Below are 19,603 nucleotides of genomic sequence, written 5' to 3' on the forward strand. Positions count from 1 at the left end.
CAAAGGACAGGAAATAGATTACAGAGGTCCCCTGCAGAGAAGCAAGGGGGTGACACAGCATATACCCAGGACCTGCACAAATGCATACAGGCACCGAAGACATGGTTGGTGAGTGAATAAGTGAGCGAATGAATGAATAGAAGAATGAAGGAGGCTTTCTGACAGCGATTGTTCAAACTTCTTAGAATTTTGCTTTCCATTAAACATCATCCCAGACCGAACCGGGGCCCCCTGCATTGGGAGTGCAGAGTCTTAACCACTGGACCACCAGGGAAGCCCCTACTTCTCTTTTTTTTTATTGAAGTGTACTTGGTTTACAATGTCGTGTAAGTTTCAGGTGTACAACACAGCACTTCAGCTACATATATTCTTTTTCAGATTCTTTTCCCTTCTAGGTTATTATGTAGTATCGAGTATAGTTCCCTGTGCTATGCAGTAGGTCTTTGTTGGTTATCTATTTTATACATAATAGTGTGTATATGTTAATCCCAAGCCTCCTAATTTATCCCTCCCCCGACCCGACCTACGCTTCTCTTTTAATCTATATCTTTGTGGTTTCTTTTCCTTTAAGTCTGCTCAGTGGTCACTATTAGCTGATTCCTCCCCGACAAAAGTTTAACTGTGTGTGTACTTTATTTTCCTCGGGCAGAGGGTGCTTTGTGAGGTTTGGAGCAGGGGAAGAATGGGTATGAAGGGAAGGGAGGGGGCCATGACTGGGCACCCCAGGCTGAGATCTGAGCTCTAGCCCTGGTTCATCATTCACTGGACATGTGACTTCAACTATTTCTCCAAAATATTTATTCACTGTCTCCTGGGTGCCGATAACTGCCTTAGGCACTGGGCATGCTGCAGTGAATAAGAGACACTGGAACCCACTGTTTGTGGAGCTCACATTCTAATGAAGAGCCCAGAAGACTGATCATTACATGGGAAAATTCTGATCCTGATGAAAGCTATGAATAAAATAAAAGAGTGTGCTAGAGCATGACTGGGGAAGCTATTTTAGAAAGGCTGCTCAAGGAAAGGCCTCTCTACGGAGGTGACATTTCAAATGAGACCTGAGTGTTGAGAAGGAGCCGGCTGTGAGGAAGGCTTGGGAGAAAGGTGTTCCGGGCAGAGGTGTGCAAAGGCCCTGAGGTAGGACTGAGCTTGGCAAGTTAGAGGAACACAAAGAGCCATGAGGTGAGATCCTGGTGAGCCAGAGGGAGAGCGGGATGAGATGCAGCTGGAGAGAAGCACTGAGGCCAGATCGGGCAAGATTTAGGCAGGGTGAGGAGGGTGGACTTTATGATAAGGTCTAAGGGAAGTCATTGGAGGGCTTCAGTCAGGGGCTAGGCTGTAGGGGGAAGAGTGGAAGCTGGGAGACCCACTGGGGGCACTGCCGTAATTTGCACAAGAAATGATGGTGGCTTGGACCTGGTGGGGCGGTGGGGTTGGAGCAGAGGTTATTACCATCCTTCTTCACAACCACATAACCGATAGAGGGGGACTTGAGAACACAACTTCTGGGCTCCCACTTGGGAAGCTTCTCTTTGTCTCCCTCCACCCCTGGATTTGGGGATCTGCCCTGTTCCCACTGCCTGTCCACCTTGGGCGGTGGCTCTGACTGTGTTGCCATTTTCCAGCTCCTCCGTGTAGACGGGGAACACCCACAAGGTCTTCCACTCACAGTCGAACTTTCATGTTTGAAGTTTCATAGTTCATTTAGATTTCAGTGTCAAGTCTTGCCCACCAAAACATGCCACTGCGCATTTTTAGAGAGAACAAACAGCATGAATGCCTGACACCGTCCTCTCTTGAGTGGAGTTTTAGTTCCCCGACCTGCATGCCTAGCCCTTGATCAAAATGTCATCATGAAATAGTCTGACGTTCTAGCTGGTTCTTCTGGGTGTCCATCTCACAAAGAGAGGAGGAGACTGCAGCTCAGAGAGGCCCCCAGTGGGCCCCCTGGGGATGGGGGTGCTGGGACTTGAGCCGGATTCCTCAGACTCCAGAAGTTACGCCCACAGCTCAGCATGGTCAGCCTTACAGTACAGCAGTCCCAGAGACCCAGGGAGGAAGAGAAGAGCAATTATTTTAATAGTTTTATTGTTTTTTCCCTGAGATTATAAGTTACACGCACAGTGTAATTCAATGGCCGTGTTCTTGAGTGATGAGCTCACAGGTGTCTATTTTATTATGCTTCCCAACTTACATACATGTCATCTCTCTCTTTTGTGTGCCCTCTGCCACATAATAAAAATAAAGTCAAACCTATTTCATATTAAGACATCAGATGTAGAAATGTATTAAAAATGAAAAACAGTGCCTATGGGTAAGTGATACCACTTTTTTTTTTATAGTTTAGTGTGTATCATTAAAAGATAAAGGACTCACACACATACACACCAGGGAAATCTGAATAAAAAGGTATCGATGTCAATATCCTGGTAATGATACTTGCACTGCAGTTTCACAAGGTGTTACCACAGTGGGAAACTGAGTAAATCACACGTGAGATCTCTCTGTGTTATTTCTTACAACTGCGTGTGAATCTACAGTTACCTCAACATTGAATGTTTAATTTAAGAGAAGACAACAGCTGTTACTTTTTTTTCAAACAGAACTACAAAACTATTATCTCCCTCCACCCAAATTTCTGTGGTGTTCAAATTCCCAGTTGCCTCAAATGTCATAGTTTTTTTTTGTGTTTTTTTTTTTGCGGTACGCGGGCCTCTCACTGTCGCGGCCTCTCCCGTTGCGGAGCACAGGCTCCGGACGCGCAGGCTCAGCGGCCATGGCTCATGGGCCCAGCCGCTCCGTGGCACGTGGGATCTTCCCGGACCGGGGCACGAACCGGCGTCCCCTGCATCGGCAGGCGGACTCCCAACCACTGCGCCACCAGGAAAGCCCCTAACTCCGTATTTTTTGTAATAGTTTGAATTAGGATCGAAATAAGAGTCACTTGGTTGATAATGTCTCTTAAACCCTGTTAATCTGTAGCCTCCCTCCCTTCCTTTGGCTTTACGTCTCCCCTCCTCACCCTCACCCCATCTTCCCTGCAATTTATTTGTTAAAGAAAACAGAATGTTTGTCCTGTAGAGTTTCTCAAACGCTGGATTTTGCATCCTGGTAATCTCCGTATTTCCTATAAATTGGTAATTAGATATAGAGGCTTATTTGCATTTAGAGTATATAAAACATGCACAAGCTTAAAAAAATTAAAATGGTAAAAAAAAAAGGGTATATATTAAAATATGTCAATTATTTTCCACTCCAGTTCCTCGGATGTTTCTCAAGAGGTAGCTGTGCCTTGTGTGTAAATGATCTGGTTTTTTAAAGATGTGAGAGCACCATTGAACAAACATGCCTTTTTCTTGGTAAATTCTAGAATTTGGTCAAAGCCAACTAAGCACCCAAGCACGTGATCCCAGTTACAGATTCAGATGTGGGTTTCTTTCTTTTTTTAATACCTTTTTATTTTTTATATTTACATACAGTAAAATTGACTATTACTGCTATGCAGTTCAATGAGTTTTAACACATATATCGATTTTACCACAGGATACAGAGCAAATCCATCACCCCAAAAGTTCCCTGTTGCCCCTCTGTAGTCACCCCCTCTCCCTATCCCAAACCCTTACAACCACTGATCTATTTTCTTTCTTTTTTTTTTTTTGGTAATAAATTTATTTATTTATTTATTTATGGCTGCGTTGGGTCTTCGTTGCTGCACACGGGCTTTCTCTAGTTGCTGCAAGCGGGGGCTACTCTTCGTTGCGGTGCGCGGGCTTCTCATTGCCGTGGCTTCTCGTTGTGGAGCCGGGCTCTAGGCGTGCAGGCTTCAGTAGTTGTGGCACGTGGGCTCAGTAGTTGTGACACACGGGCTTAGTTGCTCTGCAGCGTGTGGGATCTTCGCGGACCAGGGCTCGAACCCGTGTGCCCTGCATTGGCAGGTGGATTCTTAGCCACTGCACCACCAGGGAAGTCCCTAGCAGGCAGATTCTTAATCAATTCGCCACCAGGGAAGTCCCTTCTGTTGTATTTCTTTTTTTAGTAGCTATCCCAGTGGATGTGAAGTGCTTGCTGTATTTTTTTAAACTATCCTCATTCGAGTTTTGGTACCAAGGGTAGGCTGGCTTTTTCAGAGAATCTTTTCTTTTTTCTCTATTCTTTGGGACAGTAAACTCTGTGCTAAGTAACATAAAAACTTGCTTCACTCTGTAGGTTTGAGAGAACTTATCAAAGGAACCATCTGAGCCAGATACCACTTTTTTAGAGCCAGTTACTTGATGGCTTCCTCTGTTTCCTCACTGGTTACTAATATAAGCAGTTTTTCTAACTCTTCTAGAGCCTTTTGAGTCATTTTTATTTTCCTAGAAAATTGTGTATGATACAGAGGGTTCAGACTTTCTTTATACAGATAAATGTCATATGGGATGTTTATCATTCCTAATATTGTCTCTTTGTTTTCTCTTTCTCAATTAGCTTTCCCAGGTGTGTGTGTGTATGTGTGTATCTTTTTTTTTCTTCAAAGAACAAGCTCTTGGATTCTTTCAGAATTCCTCTGCTTTTCAGTTGTGGAGTGTGTTGCCCTGGGAAGCAGACTTTGGGTGTCCCTCCCTCTGGGGTCACAGTGGGGCAGCCTGTGGTCATGATTAAGGGCATGAGCTCTAGAGCCAGATGGTCTGAGTTCAAGTGCTCATTCCTTTACTTACTAGCTGTTTGACCTTGAATCCTTATTTGTCTCTGTGTTTCAATTTCCCCATCTGTGGAATGGGGAGAAAATAGTGCCTACCTCATAAGGTTAATATTAATGAGTTGATAGTTTTTAAGTGTTTAGAAGAGTGTCTGGCACATAGCAAGCACCATAGTAGCACTTCTTAAATAAATCTAGACTCCCTCCCCTCCAGTTTGAGAGAAGCCTCGTTCCCCCGGGAGCCTCTCCATTCCACAAATATACTTTGTACACGTCCCACCCACCACTAACCGTCTCTTCTTTTGCAGAACCAGCTCTTTGCAGGAAAATAAGCACCTTACTTTCCATTCTGCTGCCTGAGACAGTCACACCCTCCTCACACTTACCCAGGCCCCCATGGAGAGCTCAGGTCAGTATGGTCCGGGAGAGAGGGGTCTGGTGTGCCTGTTTGCAGAGTGGGGAAGGCCCATCTGGCAGATGAGGTTGCCCCCAGGGCTGGCAGGACCACCTCTACCCAGCGGGGCTGAGAGACCCGCACTCAGCTCCCCAAATGCGAGACCATCTTGAGAGATGGACATCTACACGCTTGTACGAGCCCCAGCTGCCGGCAGATCACTGAGCTGGACATTGGGAGTAATGACAATAATAGCAACATACATTGCCAAACACTTGCATTTATTTAACAGAAATCTCTATGGCACTTACAATATATCAAGTAGTGGGAAAAGCACCTGACAAATGTTAATTCGTTTAGTCTTCATAAAGACCCCATAAGATAGATATTATTATTACTTCCATTTTACAGAAGACGGGAGGGGCTTCCCTGGTGGCGCAGTGGTTGAGAGTCCGCCTGCTGATGCAGGGGACACGGGTTCGTGCCCCGGTCCGGGAAGATCCCACATGCCGCAGAGCGGCTGGGCCCGTGAGCCATGGTCACTGAGCCTGCGCGTCCGGAGCCTGTGCTCTGCAGCGGGAGAGGCCACAACAGTGAGAGGCCCGCGTACCGCAAAAAAAAAAAAAAAAAAAATAAAAAAGAATATGGGAAAGTGAGAGAAGACAGGTATTGTCCCAAGGTCACATAGATATTATATGGTCAAATCAGGATTTGAACCCAGCAATCTAGCTCCAGCATCTGTGCTGTGAATGACTTCTCTACGGGTTGCCTCATGCAGAACATCAGAAGGATTCTGCGAGGTAGGGATATCAGTACAATTGTCCTCATTTTACTAAAAGGGAAACAGGCTCAGAGAGGTTAGGTAATTTGCTCAAAGCTACAGAGCTAGTAAGTGGCAGATCCAGGATTGGAACCCACGTCTGGCTGATTCCAAAACCTAGACTTTTCTCCCTACACCGTCCTGGGACAACAAGCAGAGATGACCCTTCCCCCAAGACGTGTATCAGCTAATGTTCACCTGGCAAGTCAGAAACCACTCCTCCGGCCACCAGGCATAGACTCCAATGCCGTTGAAGATCCCTGTCCCAAGGAAGAGTAGGGGACACCCCGAGGCAGGCACAGCCACCAGCTTGTTATCATTCCTAAGACAGCATCCTTTCCACACCCCACTCACCCTCAGAGAGCCTCACCCAATCAGAAGAAGCTTCAACCAGTGAATCTTGGTGTCACAAGGTTCCTGGTCACCTTTAACCAGCTGGGGTTTGGGCTGGGAGGATAAGGGTGGGGACAGCACTGTGAAAATCTCCTACTGAACATTTCAAAACCAACTTACTTTGCACTCACTTTAATTACAACAATTAAGACACGTCGGTATCGTGTTTTAGGAAGGGAGGTATACCGATAAAGGTTCTTTGGATACAAGCAATAGAAACCCATATGGTTCATTTAATATTCAAAGATAAAAAGTGGCTGAGCATTGAAGGAACAGCTGAAGCATCAGGTACCAGAAAGGGCAGGGAACAGGGTGGATCTGCCACCAGGACAGGAAGAGGGAGGCTCTCTCCACTCTGGGCTGTCACCCACACAAAGGTCACCCAGAGGGAGAGAGAGTCCGTTGGCCAGCTTGGTCCCATGCCACTCCAAGGCCAGGTCAAAGCAGGGCAGCTGGGTCACAGTGCCACCAGGATTATGGTGAGCAGGGAAGGCTACAGGGCAAGAAAGACCACCAACATCCAAATGACCCCCTGACCCAAAATCCAGTGGGTGAGAGAAGCATCCCCAAATTAGGATGCTGGCCCTAAAACTCCAAAAGGGAGTTTTTCCATCAGGACCAGGGACTGCAGTTGTCCTGGCTGGCTTTCCAAATTATAGTTGTTTTTAACTTTTCCCACCTTCCTACAGCCCTTAGAGACCTCTCATCCTAGAGTCAAGAAGAGGGGCACCTGAAAAGTAAGACGTTTATTTGGAGGGCTGCAAAGAGCAATGTTTCAAGGTCACCAAAGGTATTGTTATTTTGCCACTCCTGCAAACAGGGGCAAGATTGCAAACCTTTTTAGAAACATCTGAGCCTTTGTACCACATGGGGGGATGGTGGGAGTCAGGCACGGGATGGAAGAAAGAGGAGCACACGAGCGTGTCACTCACTCCAGCCAATGGTGCAATTGGGTGCTGAGCACGTGATTTCAATGAGCAGCTGAGATGCTCAGACAGTGCTGTCTGTTCACCAGGGGATTCTCAGACAAGTCCTCGCCCCTGGTAGGAAGGGCAGTCGGTAAGGTCCAGGTGGTCAGCGTGTTGGGGCCCCATGGGCTCCGGGAAAATGGAGCCCAGCTCAAAGGTCAAGGTCAGGAAAAGGTCATCCTCCAAAATGGAAACTAGTAAACACAACATGTACCACATGACATTCACCGGTACAGAGCTAAGCTGCCTCCGGTAGTCCAAGGCTGAATTGGAACACACACAAACAAACCATATTCTTCTCAATTGTTTTATGGCTCACCCGGCATGAGGTAGTGGGACCCCTGGGTTAGGGATTTTATTGTGATTTTAAAGGGAAGGGACCAGAAAGAGTTCATTGGTGTGTTTCCATTTCCATTCCAGGGAGGGGGTTCTGATTCTGACGGCTGATACCCAGAGAGTGGAAAAGGACAGTTCTCCACAACATCCTAGTTTGAGGGAAACATCCCTTGGGAATTATGAATTCATCTCTTTGGTAGTAATTTTATGTCCCCTGTAACCCTCTCGTCTGGGTGGCTATGTGCAGCGGCTGGAGCAGGCTGAGGGAATTTTAAGTTTGATTATTCCACCAGCTTTCCCCATACTGATGCCAGGGTCCTCTCTGGGCATGTTTGTCGGGGTTCTCCAGAGGAACAGAACCAGTAGGATGTATATACATATAGAGAATGAGATTTATTATAAGGAGTTGGCTTACATGATTATGGAGGCTGACAAGTACCAAGACCTGCAGTCAGGACAGCCAATGGTGTAAATTCCATTCCAGAAGCCAGCAGGCTCGAGACTCAGGAAAAGCCAGTGTTTCAGTTCAAGTCCAAAGGCAGGGGAAAACCAGTGTTCCAGCTGGAAGGCAGTCAGGCAGGAGGAATTCCCTCTTCCTTGGGGGAGGGTCAGCCTTTTGCTCTATTCAGGCCACCACTGATTGGATGGGGCCCACCCACATTAGCAAGGGCAATCTGCTTTACTTGATCTATCGATTTAAATATTAAACTCATCTAAAACACCACAGACGCAATCAAAATAACATCTGACCAAATAACTGGGTCCCCTGTTGCCCAGTCAAGTTGACTCGTAAAATTAACCGTCACAAGAGGGTATGGGACAACTTCAAGAAGACAAAGACTGGTCTGCTTGAAAAAAATCTTAGGAGATTTTATTCCTGTCATGGCTGGACCCAAAGAGTGTCAGAACACTCTTGTCTATAAGGGTTACATTTCTAAACAAAGGTTATATCTTTTGCAAACAAGCTAATGGACAACAACAAAAATAATAGTAATAATAATAAACTTTCTCCAATTGTATTCTTTTAAATAAGTTTATTTATTTTATTTATTTATTTTTGGCTGCGTTGGGTCTTCGTTGCTGCGCTTGGGCTTTCTCTAGTTGCGGTGAGTGGGGGCTACTCTTCGTTGCAGTGCATGGGCTTCTCATTGCGGTGGCTTCTCCTGTTGCGGAGCATGGACTCTAGGTGCGCAGGCTTAAGTAGTTGTGGCTCACGGGCTCTAGAGCACAGGCTCAGTAGTTGTGGCGCACGGGCTTAGTTGCTCCGCGGCATGTGGGATCTTCCCGGACTAGGGATCGAACCTGTGTCCCCTGTGTTGGCAGGTGGATTCTCAACCACTATGCCACCAGGGAAGCCCCTAATTGTATTCTTTTAAATCTCCTCCCACCACCGTGAGAGCCAGGAGTATCGCCAGGGAGGGGCCATCCTGACCCTGTGACTTAATTCAGGGACGTTTGTCCTCTGTGAACTGAGCATCTTGTCACTTCAGGGCTTCTCTAACAGATCAGTTACTCATATCTCCAAACTTATCGCCGAAGGCAATAATTCTCACTGAATTAGATTAGTTCTGTAATCCTGTACCTTAGATTCTCCTGGGGAGATATTTTTAAAAGTTGATGATTGGGCCCCACCCTCAGATATCTGATTTATTTGGTTTGGGGTGGGCTCTGCATTGGTATGCTCTTAAATCTTTCCAGGTGATTCTAATATGAGCCAAGGGTGGGAAGTAGGGGAAAAGCAAACATCTAAGAGGAGGTTGGGGAGAGATTTGACTGTCTAGGATCGCAGGACAATGGAGAGCTGACATTGCCAAGTACTGGGTCAGCTTTGAGTGGCCGGAAGTAGAGGAGCAAACCCCGAACTATGGGTGTCCTGCCACAGCAGGACCCTGTCAGCCTTTGTTCTCCCTTCCTTCCTCCCTATTGTCTCTTTAGCTGTAATAACATCTACCCTGGTTGGAGAGCGGGGAACCCTTTTTCAGGCAACTTTATCAGGGGCGTTTTTTTCTGCATTCAAGCCCCAGGCACACATAGGTAGACACGCGCTCACAGTCTCACCTGGGTGTCCCCTCTTCCCTTTCCCCAGTAAAGAGGTGAATGGTCACAAGTAAGATGACAGCTTTAGAGGAAGTGCATTTCGGCAAACAGAAAGCTCTGCTCCAACAAAAAGCTCTGTGACCTTGCGAAAATCGCCTCTCCCCTCTGAGCCTCATTTCCCCCTCCGTGAAATGGGAAGAGAGAGAGCCAGCCTCCGAGGTCCCTCTGGGTCTGACCTTCTGTGGTTGGAGAGGCGATATGGGGTGACTTTCAATCTAGATTCCACAAAACAGGGAGAACAGTAATTGTTCTGGCAAACTCACAGGGCTCTGCTCAGAATCCAGTGAGACAACACACACAGTTTGTGCATCCCCGAGTCAGAGGACAGTGGCTGCCGTAACAGATGACCCCAGTGTCAGTAGATCAACACAACAAATGCTTCTTACTCATGTCACCACCCAATCTGGGCTACAGTCTTTCAGGGACAGAGGCTTCTTTCCTCTCAGGGCACCATCATCTTCCACATATATATTCCAAGCTCATGGAGGATAGGGTGGAGGGTTTTATGGCCACGCCTGAAGGTGGCACATACCACCTCCACCACGTGCCATTGGCCAGAACTCAGTCACATGGCTCCTGTGAAACAGCAAGGGAGTCTGGGAAATGTAGTCCTCTCATCTACCTGCGACAAAAAGGAACTTGGTTTGATGAACACGTACCATTGTCTTGCTACGCCTACGTAAGACTCTCTACACGTGTACCATTCAAGTGCTATTTATTTTATTATTATTTTTAATGTATTTCTTTTTGACTGCGTTGGGTCTTTGTTGCTGCGCGTGGGCTTTCTCTAGTTGTGGCAAGCAGGGGCTACTACTCTTCGTTGCGGTGCGTGGGCTTCTCATTGCGGTGGCTTCTCTTGTTGCACAGCACGGGCTCTAGGCATGCGGGCTTCAGTAGTTGTGGCGCACAGGCTTAGCTGCTTTGCGGCATGTGGGATCTTCCCGGACCAGGGCTCGAACCTGTGTCCCCTGCGTTGGCAGGTGGATTCTTAACCACTGTGCCACCGGGGAAGCCCTCAAGTGCTATTTAAATGTTAGGTATTAATAGTAAGCTGGATACCTGATAGTTATATCCTATTCCTGGATGGAGGGGTGGATAATGAATGTTATTTATTTAGTGGGTGTTCTGGACCAAGAATTCTGTTAGACATTGCATATCATGTATAAACGACCCTGAGATACTTGAGGCACGAGAAATATTATTTCTTTGGCTTAATCAAATCAAATCCAGCTTCAAGCTCTTGTTTTCCAAGGTCCGTACAAATTCCGATGTCATTCACTTGCGGTACCCCCCTCCTCTCCTTGGGATCCTATGAGAAGTCCAGGGGTTACGAAGTCTGCATGATGGGAAGTGTCGGTGGTCTTCAGTCCACTATGGCTACAGCCCCCAGAACAGCTTGCGTGGTCCATAAGGAGACAGGGGGCTCCTTTGGGGACATTCTTGTGCTCTGGCAAAGGTGGCCCAGGAGACCACAGCCGTGGCACTCAAGCACACAGAGTTTAGCGCTTAGCTGCCCTCATCTGAGATCTTTGCCACCACCGTTCAGCTATGTCCCAGCCAACCCTGGTCTTCCTCCTTCCTGGGTCCCCATAACCCTCGTACCCTCACAGTCTTGGGAATCCAACCTTCCACCCTTGAATCGCCACTCCCCTCTTTAACTAAAAGCAGCAGCCTTCACCCCCATCCCTTGGAGACAATCCAGCTTGATTGTCTCAATCAGACAGCCAGGGGTCTCAAAGTCAAGGGGCTGGGGAGAGGAGGTAAGTGAGGGAAACAAGGAGAGTGACCACTCTGAAGCCCTAGGGATGCTGTGCCCTGTCTCAAGCGGTAGCTGCTCCCCAGCCCCTGTCACTGTCATATGTAAGAAGAACGCACGCCCAGTGTCGACAGACTTTCAGGAGATGCCAGAAATCAGAACTTTGATGCAAAATCTCCTGATTTGTGAATGTTGGCAGCTAGTTCATTTTTAAAATTTTTTCCAAGACACTCTACAAGCCCAAACAAGACACGTCTGCAAGCCAGATGTGGACCAAAGCCTGAGAGTTTGTTCCAGCTGCCCAGACTTTTGAAAATAAAGTTTATTTGGGGTTGTCTCCCGGGGCTACTGGCAGAGTCTAACTTCTCCATTTTTTCTCTGAAACATAAAAACTTAACTCCCTCTGCAAAGCAGGAGAACCTAGGGCTCGGAAGACAAAGGTTTGGCTGCCCTTCTAATGAGGGGGCAGGGAGGAAATCACAGTTATCACAGTTTTAAGTCTTTTGTGTAGTCCATGTCGGGAAGGTGGGCAGAAGAAGGGAGGGGAGAAGGAAGAAAGAAGGAAAGAAGAAATAGGACATAGCATTATTTTTTAATAACCCACCCTGCGTTAACTCATTTATTTTCATGCCAGGTGGAGCTCGGTAGATGGAAGGATGGCTTGGGACAAGACTTCTTGCCAGGCTAAATCATTTCCTTGCTAGTTTTGGGAGATGCTGCACTGCCCAACACAGTGGCCGGGTGGGCAAACGTGCGCTGTAACACCTGCCCACTTCCTGCCCACTCTGAGCCTGAAGGAGACTCAGATTCAGACCTGGACCTGGCCTGGGCAGGGGAACAAGTGAGAGGCAGGAGGAAAATGAGGGTTTCAGAGATGTTGGGTGGCCCCAGCAGACGTACAAGGGCCCACGCCAGAGCCATGGAAGGGCCAGTCCATGAGCACCAGGGCATGGGGTGCCTTGACCTAAAGAAATTCTAACTCCTGGGCTGCAACCTGCTGGTTTTTTAGATTTGTCCTCTCTACCCTACCTATTTCCAAAGGAATCTGAGGCAATTAAGATATATGTTTAGTAGAACATGAAGCAAACGCACCCGAAAAGGAGCAAAGGAGAGAGGTCTCTGTCACTTGAGATGAGCTGATTTTTGAGACGGGGCCCCAGTTTGGCTGTAAGTTTCCTGACCGCCAAGGCAAAAGGGGAACCTCTGAGGCGTGTGGTTTGTACTGTCTGACAACAAGAGACTGCACCCTCGCCTGTAAAAACAGCCTCTTGGTTGGAGCTTATCATAAAGGGGAATTGATGGTACAGGGAGTGTCTCCCGTACTTCCTGTGTTGGTCCAGATCCTCTAAGAAGCAGACAGCAAGACAAGATTAGACATGCAAGGCTTCATGTGGGGAAACACCTGTGGGACAGAAAATGGAGACGGAGGGAGCTGGTGAGGGCTGGGAGAGCGAGCGCCCAGACGGTGATGAAAATCCAACTCTGAGAGAAGGAGGAAGGGAGGAAGGGTTGGGTGGAAATGTGCTGGACTGACGGGTCTTGGGTTGGGCAATCCCTGAGCCACAGAGTCAGCCGCCTACAAAGCTTCCCGAGCTGGCTTTAGAATTCCTGCTGCTGCCCCCTGTTGGCTGGGAAGTGTGGCCTCGGCAGGAGGTGATGGGTTTCACAGCCCAACAGCACAAAGCTCCCTGGTTCCTTACACTCGTTGTAGCGGGAGATCAGTGAGGTGCGTTCTCACGGCTACCGTGCTTTCCAAGTGTCAGTTACTGATTCGCGTACCCACCTCCGCAGCTCTGCAGTGTCAATGCTCTGCTGTTAAAGAAAATAATTATTTTGACACTTGTTAAATCCTAAAGAAGACTTTATTCAAGATTATTGCAATGGAGGAGAGAGATGGGCCTCTGCTCTGAATAAGGCAAAGACAGCTGGGGATTTACAGCCAACAAACAGAGGGAGGGGTCAGTAGATGGAAAATTCCTAAGAGGGGACCTCAGGGGTGGGAGATGCTTACTAAAGTGACCTAGCAGGATTCTTGCCGGACACAGGTCAAGAACTTACACATCAAAGGTGGGGAATAGAGAGCTTGGTCAGATATCAGGGAGAGGGACTTCTATCGACTGACAGCAGGATCCTTGCTAAAACAGGGCTTGGAGACCAAAGACAGGACAGGGGCTACGCTGAGGGCCTAGTGGAGAGCAGGGCTCCGAGGATCCCGAGTGAAGTTTGGTCAGGGAGAGAGTTCTTGTCACCTCCTGGTATCTATCTGATATGTTTCTTTAAATTGACTTTAAATTTTAGCTTCATACTAGTTGAGGAACTAGTTATATATATTTTTTCTATACATTAAAATATGTGCATAATTACTCAAATTTTAGAATCATCTGTGTACCATCTAAAATTGTCTCGCATGTCACTGGCAATATACGTACCGCACTCTGGGGAATGTGGATTTTACAAAAAACAGAGAAATGCCGATTGAAAGGCTGTATTGCAGTCCTGGCCGGGATGCAGGCTGCCAGCTCTAAGTTGATTACTTCCGGGCACCTCTTGAGGCTCAGAGAAGACGCTAAGGACATTCTCAGGGAGAGTGGAGGTGGGAGCGAGGGTAAGGCCAGGGGCTCCTGGCCTCAAAGCTTCCCCACCCTGCTGCCCAGATGTGGACCTGGACCTCCAGCGGAGCGTGCGCGCTGTGCTCCGAGAGCTCAGTGCCCAGGCCCCTGCCCTGCCGAGCAACCAAGGTAAGAGCCGGCAGGCACCGTCCGTTCTCTCTGCTTCCCCCACCCCAGCCCAGCCAACTCCACCCACGTGTTCTCGGGAAGAAAGCGCCCCAGCCTGGAGCTCACAGAATGAGGGGCTTCCAGCCAAGCCCCCGTCCTCCTGGAAATCCTTGGAGCCTGAAGGACCCAGAAGGTCTTCTCTGCCCCCTGGCTCACCCTCCAGGGACTGTGGCACAGCCCATCGGGGGTCTGCCGCCCTCTTTCTTAACCGCCTTCTCCAACTTGCCTTGCAAATAAAAGTCCCCTGGCACTCCAGGCCCGCATGACTCCCAGGAACGTGGCTTGGGGTGCTGAGCTGTAAACATCGCTGCTCCAGAAGCCACGTGCACACACCTGTCCCCGCTAGCGTCCCGCCTCCCTCCTTTCCGCCCTGGGAATCCACCGCTCATGGGGGCTGCAGATCAGAGAAACCCCCCCCCCTCCATGGGCGCGGAGCCCAGCACCTGGCAGAGGGGGCGGGGGTCAGACCTGGGACTCCAGGGCTCAGAGTCCTGCTCAGAGGGGTCTCCTTTCAGAGGCCCCCCCTCCCCCCTGGCTGGGCTGGACACCCCTTTCTCCTGACCCAGGCATGTGGAGATGGTCCCTGCACAAGAAGGTTGAGCGGGATCCTGGTAAGAGTCCGGCACTGGTCCGCATACTGCTCAGAGAACTGGAGAAGGTGAGTCCTCGGGCTTCGGGCAGGGGGCAGACAGGGACGAGAGGAAGAGAGGCCGTTCCCGCTGGGGACTTGGGCCCATCCACCCCGTGTCTCACACACTCTGGTCGTTTGATTTCTACCGTATTTCTTCTTCTCCAGTACTTTGCTATAAGCAATTTTATCTTTACGTTGACTCCCACTCTTTGACCTGAGTTAACGTCTTTCAAAAAGGATCTCTACGACACGACCGTAAATGGAAAACCCGTATCACTGGACAGAAATGGAAAGTACCTGTAAACGTAAATGCCTAACTACTAAAAATTTTCAAAATTATCCTCGTAATTACCCTCCACACCACCCAGTGCTCTACGTTTGGGAAACGCTGCACTCAGGGGAGCCTCCAAGCTGGCGCCTCACCTGTCACTTTGCTACCAGCTCCTGCCCTGAGTCAGTGCCGCCCCTCCCTCAGGGAGTTCCCTGCACCCCTCCCCCATGCCCTCACACCTGGGCTCCCGCACCTGTGCCCCCCACCCCCGCTCTTCTACCAGGGCAGGCTGTGGCCCTTTTCCACTCCCCTCGGCCTGCTGGGACACTGCCTTCCACCACATCTCCCGCTAGGATGTGGCGAGACCCCTGCGACCCCCCGCACCTGTGCGCCCCATCCATGTCCTGTGATCTCCTGTTTTCCAGGCAGAAAGTGAGGACGCCCGGCATGTCATCATTCCCTTGCTGCACACTCTAATGTACGTGCTCACTAAGGTGAGCGGGGACTGAGGGTGAAGGGGGTCGGGGTGACCCACGGGTGACGGGGCTGGACACTCAGGAGACAACCAGTCTCTGCCTGGTGAGCGAGCCTAGAGGAGCTCGAGGAGCACCTGCCCCTAACTGGCTTCTCCCCATAGCCCTGCCCTCGCCCTGATACACGAAGAGATGAAATTGGGGAGGTAGTGGCGGTAAATTCGCAACCCCGACAGAGCAGAAGGGCTGCGAGGGGAGTTGATGTGCTGGCAAAACAGGGTGGGGATGAGTTTCCATCTTGAGAAGCCTGAACGTGGTGTAGGAGGGGAGATGTCTTAGAGATGCTGGGAGAAGAGGCTGAAGGTGTAGATTTGGGAGGGAAGTGTGAGCCCAGGTCTGGCTGCTCTCCCCGCCCCCCATCACCCCGCACCACCCAGGACCCTGCGAGACCTAGGGCTCCGGGCACCCTGATTCCTCCGTCTCACCCAGGCCACGGGCATCACAGAGGAGCTCCACCGGAGAACCTATGCCTTTTGCACGAAGTTGCTGACCCTGCCCGCCCCCTACTGCACCATCGCCCTGGACTGCGCCATAAGGCTGAAAACGGAGACGGCCGTCCCAGGTAAGAGCCACTCCAGCTCTGCCCAAGGTCTTGCCTTCCTCTCCAGGATTCCAGGGAGTTCAAAAGCTCCAGCACCTTCTGGGAAAGTAGGGAATGGGGGTCAGAGCCTCAGATGCTGGTTGGCTGAAGTGGTCTGCCCCGCAGGGACGCTGTACCAGAGGCTGGTCATTGCCGAGCAGAACCTGACGAATGAGCTGTACCCCTACCGGGAGAGGTGAGTGGCCCCAGCGAGGGTGCTGCCCGCAGGACAAGTGTGGAGTCTGCGTGGGGAGCATCCCCTCCCATCCATGGCGTTTGTCCAGCAGCGGGCCGTCCTCAGGGTGGAGAGGGCGTGTCCTTCCCTGGAGATCCCTGAAAGCAGTTAGGACTTTCTTCTTGGGCTGGATTCAGAGCTCGCCCGCTCACATGCAGAACGTGGGCACGAGCACTGGGCCATTCTGCAGATCCATGGTTCCACCTCCATTCTGCCCTTGGCCATGGTGTTGCATCAAGCAGCCAGAGGCACCTCTAGAATATCAGTAATTCAGGCCACGGTCACACCATGAGATCTGGGGTCTTTCATCTGTGTGTGTGTAAGACTGAGGACGCGTCCACTGCTCGTGCTGGGGAGAGAGGCTGATGGAGTCGGGGGTGAAGCAGCGGGTGCGTAGCCTCCTGCCCTGCAGGTACCTCTGCTCGCCTGGTACTGAAAGGTGTAGCCTGGGGCTCTGTGGAGGGTGCAGGGAGGGGAAGGGATCCAGACGACTTGGCATTGGAGAGGTTGAAATGACAGTTGAGTACGGAAGAGAGGGTGGGTGAGGTTGGTTTTCTGCTGTGATGAGGGGGATGAGAGAAGAAGGGGCTCACTTAGGGTTCAGAGCTCATTTCAGCAGGAGGGCTACGGGGTCAACAGGCCACGCTGAGGGAGGGAGGGGCATTTCAGCTGGAACTTACCTAGACATGAGAGGGACCCAGAGGGACCAGCTGCCCCCCTGGAAGGGCCGTGCCTGCTCTTCCTTGCCGCAATCCCCACCACTCCCTAGTGTTGTCCCCCAGTAGAATTTTGAATTTGAGGCTCCTGTTTTTGGAGGAAGTAAATAACTTGGGGGTGGGGGTGGCGGGTGCCGCGAGGCTCTGAGGGCGGCCCTGCTCCCCGTGGTCCTCATCGGCTCCCGGTCCCCCCACCTTTGCCCTCAGAGTGTTCCTCTTCGTGGATCCTGAGCTGGTGCCTCCCTCCGTGTGCAGTGCCCTGCTGCTGGAGATTGAGGCGGCCCAGGGGCAGCAGACACCAGAGGCCTGCATGCGCCACGTGGTCTCCCACGCCCTGCAGGCGGCGCTGGGGGAGGCCTGCGAGGCAGGTGTGCTGCAGAGGAAGCTTCAGGTAAGGTCACTGCCCGCCCCCCCATACCAGCAGCTCACTCTCCTGGGCTTCCCCCTTCTCCTGTTTCCACATCACCTTTTTCCCCAAACCAAAGACAAAGACACATTCACTAAGGAAAATTTGAAAAACAATGCAGGAGAGCCAAGAAAGAAAATAAAAATCACTCACACCCCTCTACCCACACACATTAGCAATTAACATTTGGTATGTTTCCTGAATAATATCGACAGTGATCATCACAAGAGCCACTGTTTATTGAACGTCTGCTGTGTTCCAGGCACCGTGTTCAACACTTTACAGGTATCACCTTAAAAAACTCTCACCACAACATTGTGAAATGGATGTACTTACCAAAACAAAGGCACAGAGAAGCCGATAACCTACCTGTGGTGACACAGATAGGAAGTGGCTGTGCCTGGATTTGAACCCAGGTCTATCTGACTTCAAGCCTGTGTTCAATCACCTTCCAGCCCCATCCTCAGCCCCACTCCTTTTTAACAAATGAGCTATCAGACTCTGTATACAGTTTATATACTGCCTCTCTATGTGCATAAATATAATATCTATTTTTCCTTGCCACTGGAACTATGCCATATGGAAATATTTTCCTTGGAAAACACGTGCTGCCGCTGGTGCAGAGAATTCGTGAACGTGCTGTTATTTCTTTATCCCCGGCTCCTGTTGCGGGCATTTAGTTTGTTTCCAACACTTGCCCACCTATTTCCTAGCTTTTCTCTCTGACTAAGCCTCACGCCTGTCCACAGCCAAGACTGCAGCAGGTTGCAGATTCTCTGGCCGCGGTGGCCCCAGGCGCTGGATTTCTTGGGTGGGGGAGGATGCCAGTCGGAGTCTGCACAGTAGGCGGAAAGGTGCCTGCCCTTCGGGAAGGGGGGTCGGAGGGTCGCTCAGGGCTGTGGTGCCGTAGGAGGGGCCGGCTCCAGAACGGGGCGTGCCCTTGAGGGGTCCACGATCCCCTGCCCGTCCTGCCCCAGGAAGTGGGTGTCTGTCCTTTCTCCAGCCCGAGTCTCAGGACCTGCTTTGCTCATCAAAATGCACTGGAGCCGTTGCTCTTCCTTCTCTTGTTTCCATCTGGAATTCTCCACACCCTGAGCCCTAGGTCTTGGATCCTTCCTTTGATGGGTGTCTTTTATGTGCGGCTGGGTTCCTTCTTTTTTTTTTTTTTTTTGCGGTACGCGGGCCTCTCACTGTTGTGGCCTCTCCCGTTGCGGAGCACAGGCTCCGGACGCGCAGGCTCAGCGGCCATGGCTCACGGGCCCAGCCGCTCCGCGGCATGTGGGATCTTCCCGGACCGGGGCACGAACCCGTGTCCCCTGCATCGGCAGGCGGACTCTCAACCACTGCGCCACCAGGGAAGCCCTGGGTTCCTTCTTAAACCATGTTGGTCGTTTTCTGTCATTCCTTTTCTCTAAAAGGACCATCCCCACCATTCCTTTGTGGTTGCCCACCTGCTTGGATCCACTGAGGGTTCTTGACTCCCTTCCCCCATGCCGCCATCCGGGACATCCCTCCTTCCATAACAGCCCCTTTGGGGGCTCACAGCACACAGACGCGTGATGGAGGAATGCCCCTCCCCGCCGGACTCGTACCTAAGCCCCAGGCTGGTTTTAGCACAGGCACCTGTGGCCCCTAATGTGTCTCATGTGTCTGTCCTAACGTGGGCTACTGTCCCCTCTCCCTGCACTTGGCCGTGGCTCTCGGGAAGGGGGGAGGGTAGTCGCCTTCCTGACCAGAGTTTGCCAGCTGACCTGGCAGCCACACAGGGGCTGTTTCACACAACAATGGCAAACATGTAAGTGTTGCAGGAAGGGGGACCGCTTCCAGGGCCTGAGAGTGGGCTCTTGTCTAACACTCGGAAATGAATTGTCCGAGGAGACACACGTGCTGACAAAGCAAGAGACTTTATTGCGAAAGGGCTCCCGGGCGGAGAGCAGCAGGGTAAGGGAACCCAGGGGAACTGCTCTGCCACGTGGCTTGACAGTCTCGGGTTTTGTGGTGATGGGGTTAGT

The 19,603-nt window shown here is 50.5% G+C and overlaps 1 protein-coding gene across 7 annotated transcripts in view; it reads left to right on the forward strand.

Moving 5' to 3' along the window:
• The window catches only part of PIK3R6 (phosphoinositide-3-kinase regulatory subunit 6), a 58,460-nt gene that overhangs the window by 11,659 nt on the left and 27,198 nt on the right, over nt 1-19,603 (forward strand). For 4 of the 7 annotated variants that reach the window (XM_029212352.1, XM_029212359.1, XM_029212354.1 and 1 more), the window contains 7 exons: nt 4,987-5,087; nt 14,097-14,180; nt 14,786-14,877; nt 15,547-15,615; nt 16,084-16,216; nt 16,361-16,430; nt 17,393-17,576. In XM_029212352.1, coding sequence (XP_029068185.1) covers nt 5,075-5,087; nt 14,097-14,180; nt 14,786-14,877; nt 15,547-15,615; nt 16,084-16,216; nt 16,361-16,430; nt 17,393-17,576 — 645 coding nt within the window. In that variant the 5' untranslated portion in view covers nt 4,987-5,074. Of the gene's footprint in view, nt 1-4,986; nt 5,505-10,666; nt 14,878-15,546; nt 15,616-16,083; nt 16,217-16,360; nt 16,431-17,392; nt 17,577-19,603 lie in introns of those variants that run through there. The other 3 variants (XM_029212355.1, XM_029212356.1, XM_029212358.1) reach the window with 3 other exon arrangements.

This window comes from Monodon monoceros, unplaced genomic scaffold (genome assembly GCF_005190385.1).
Source record: "Monodon monoceros isolate NGI ecotype Baffin Bay Population unplaced genomic scaffold, NGI_Narwhal_1 Super_Scaffold_9, whole genome shotgun sequence".
NCBI classification, from domain to species: Eukaryota; Metazoa; Chordata; class Mammalia; order Artiodactyla; family Monodontidae; genus Monodon; species Monodon monoceros.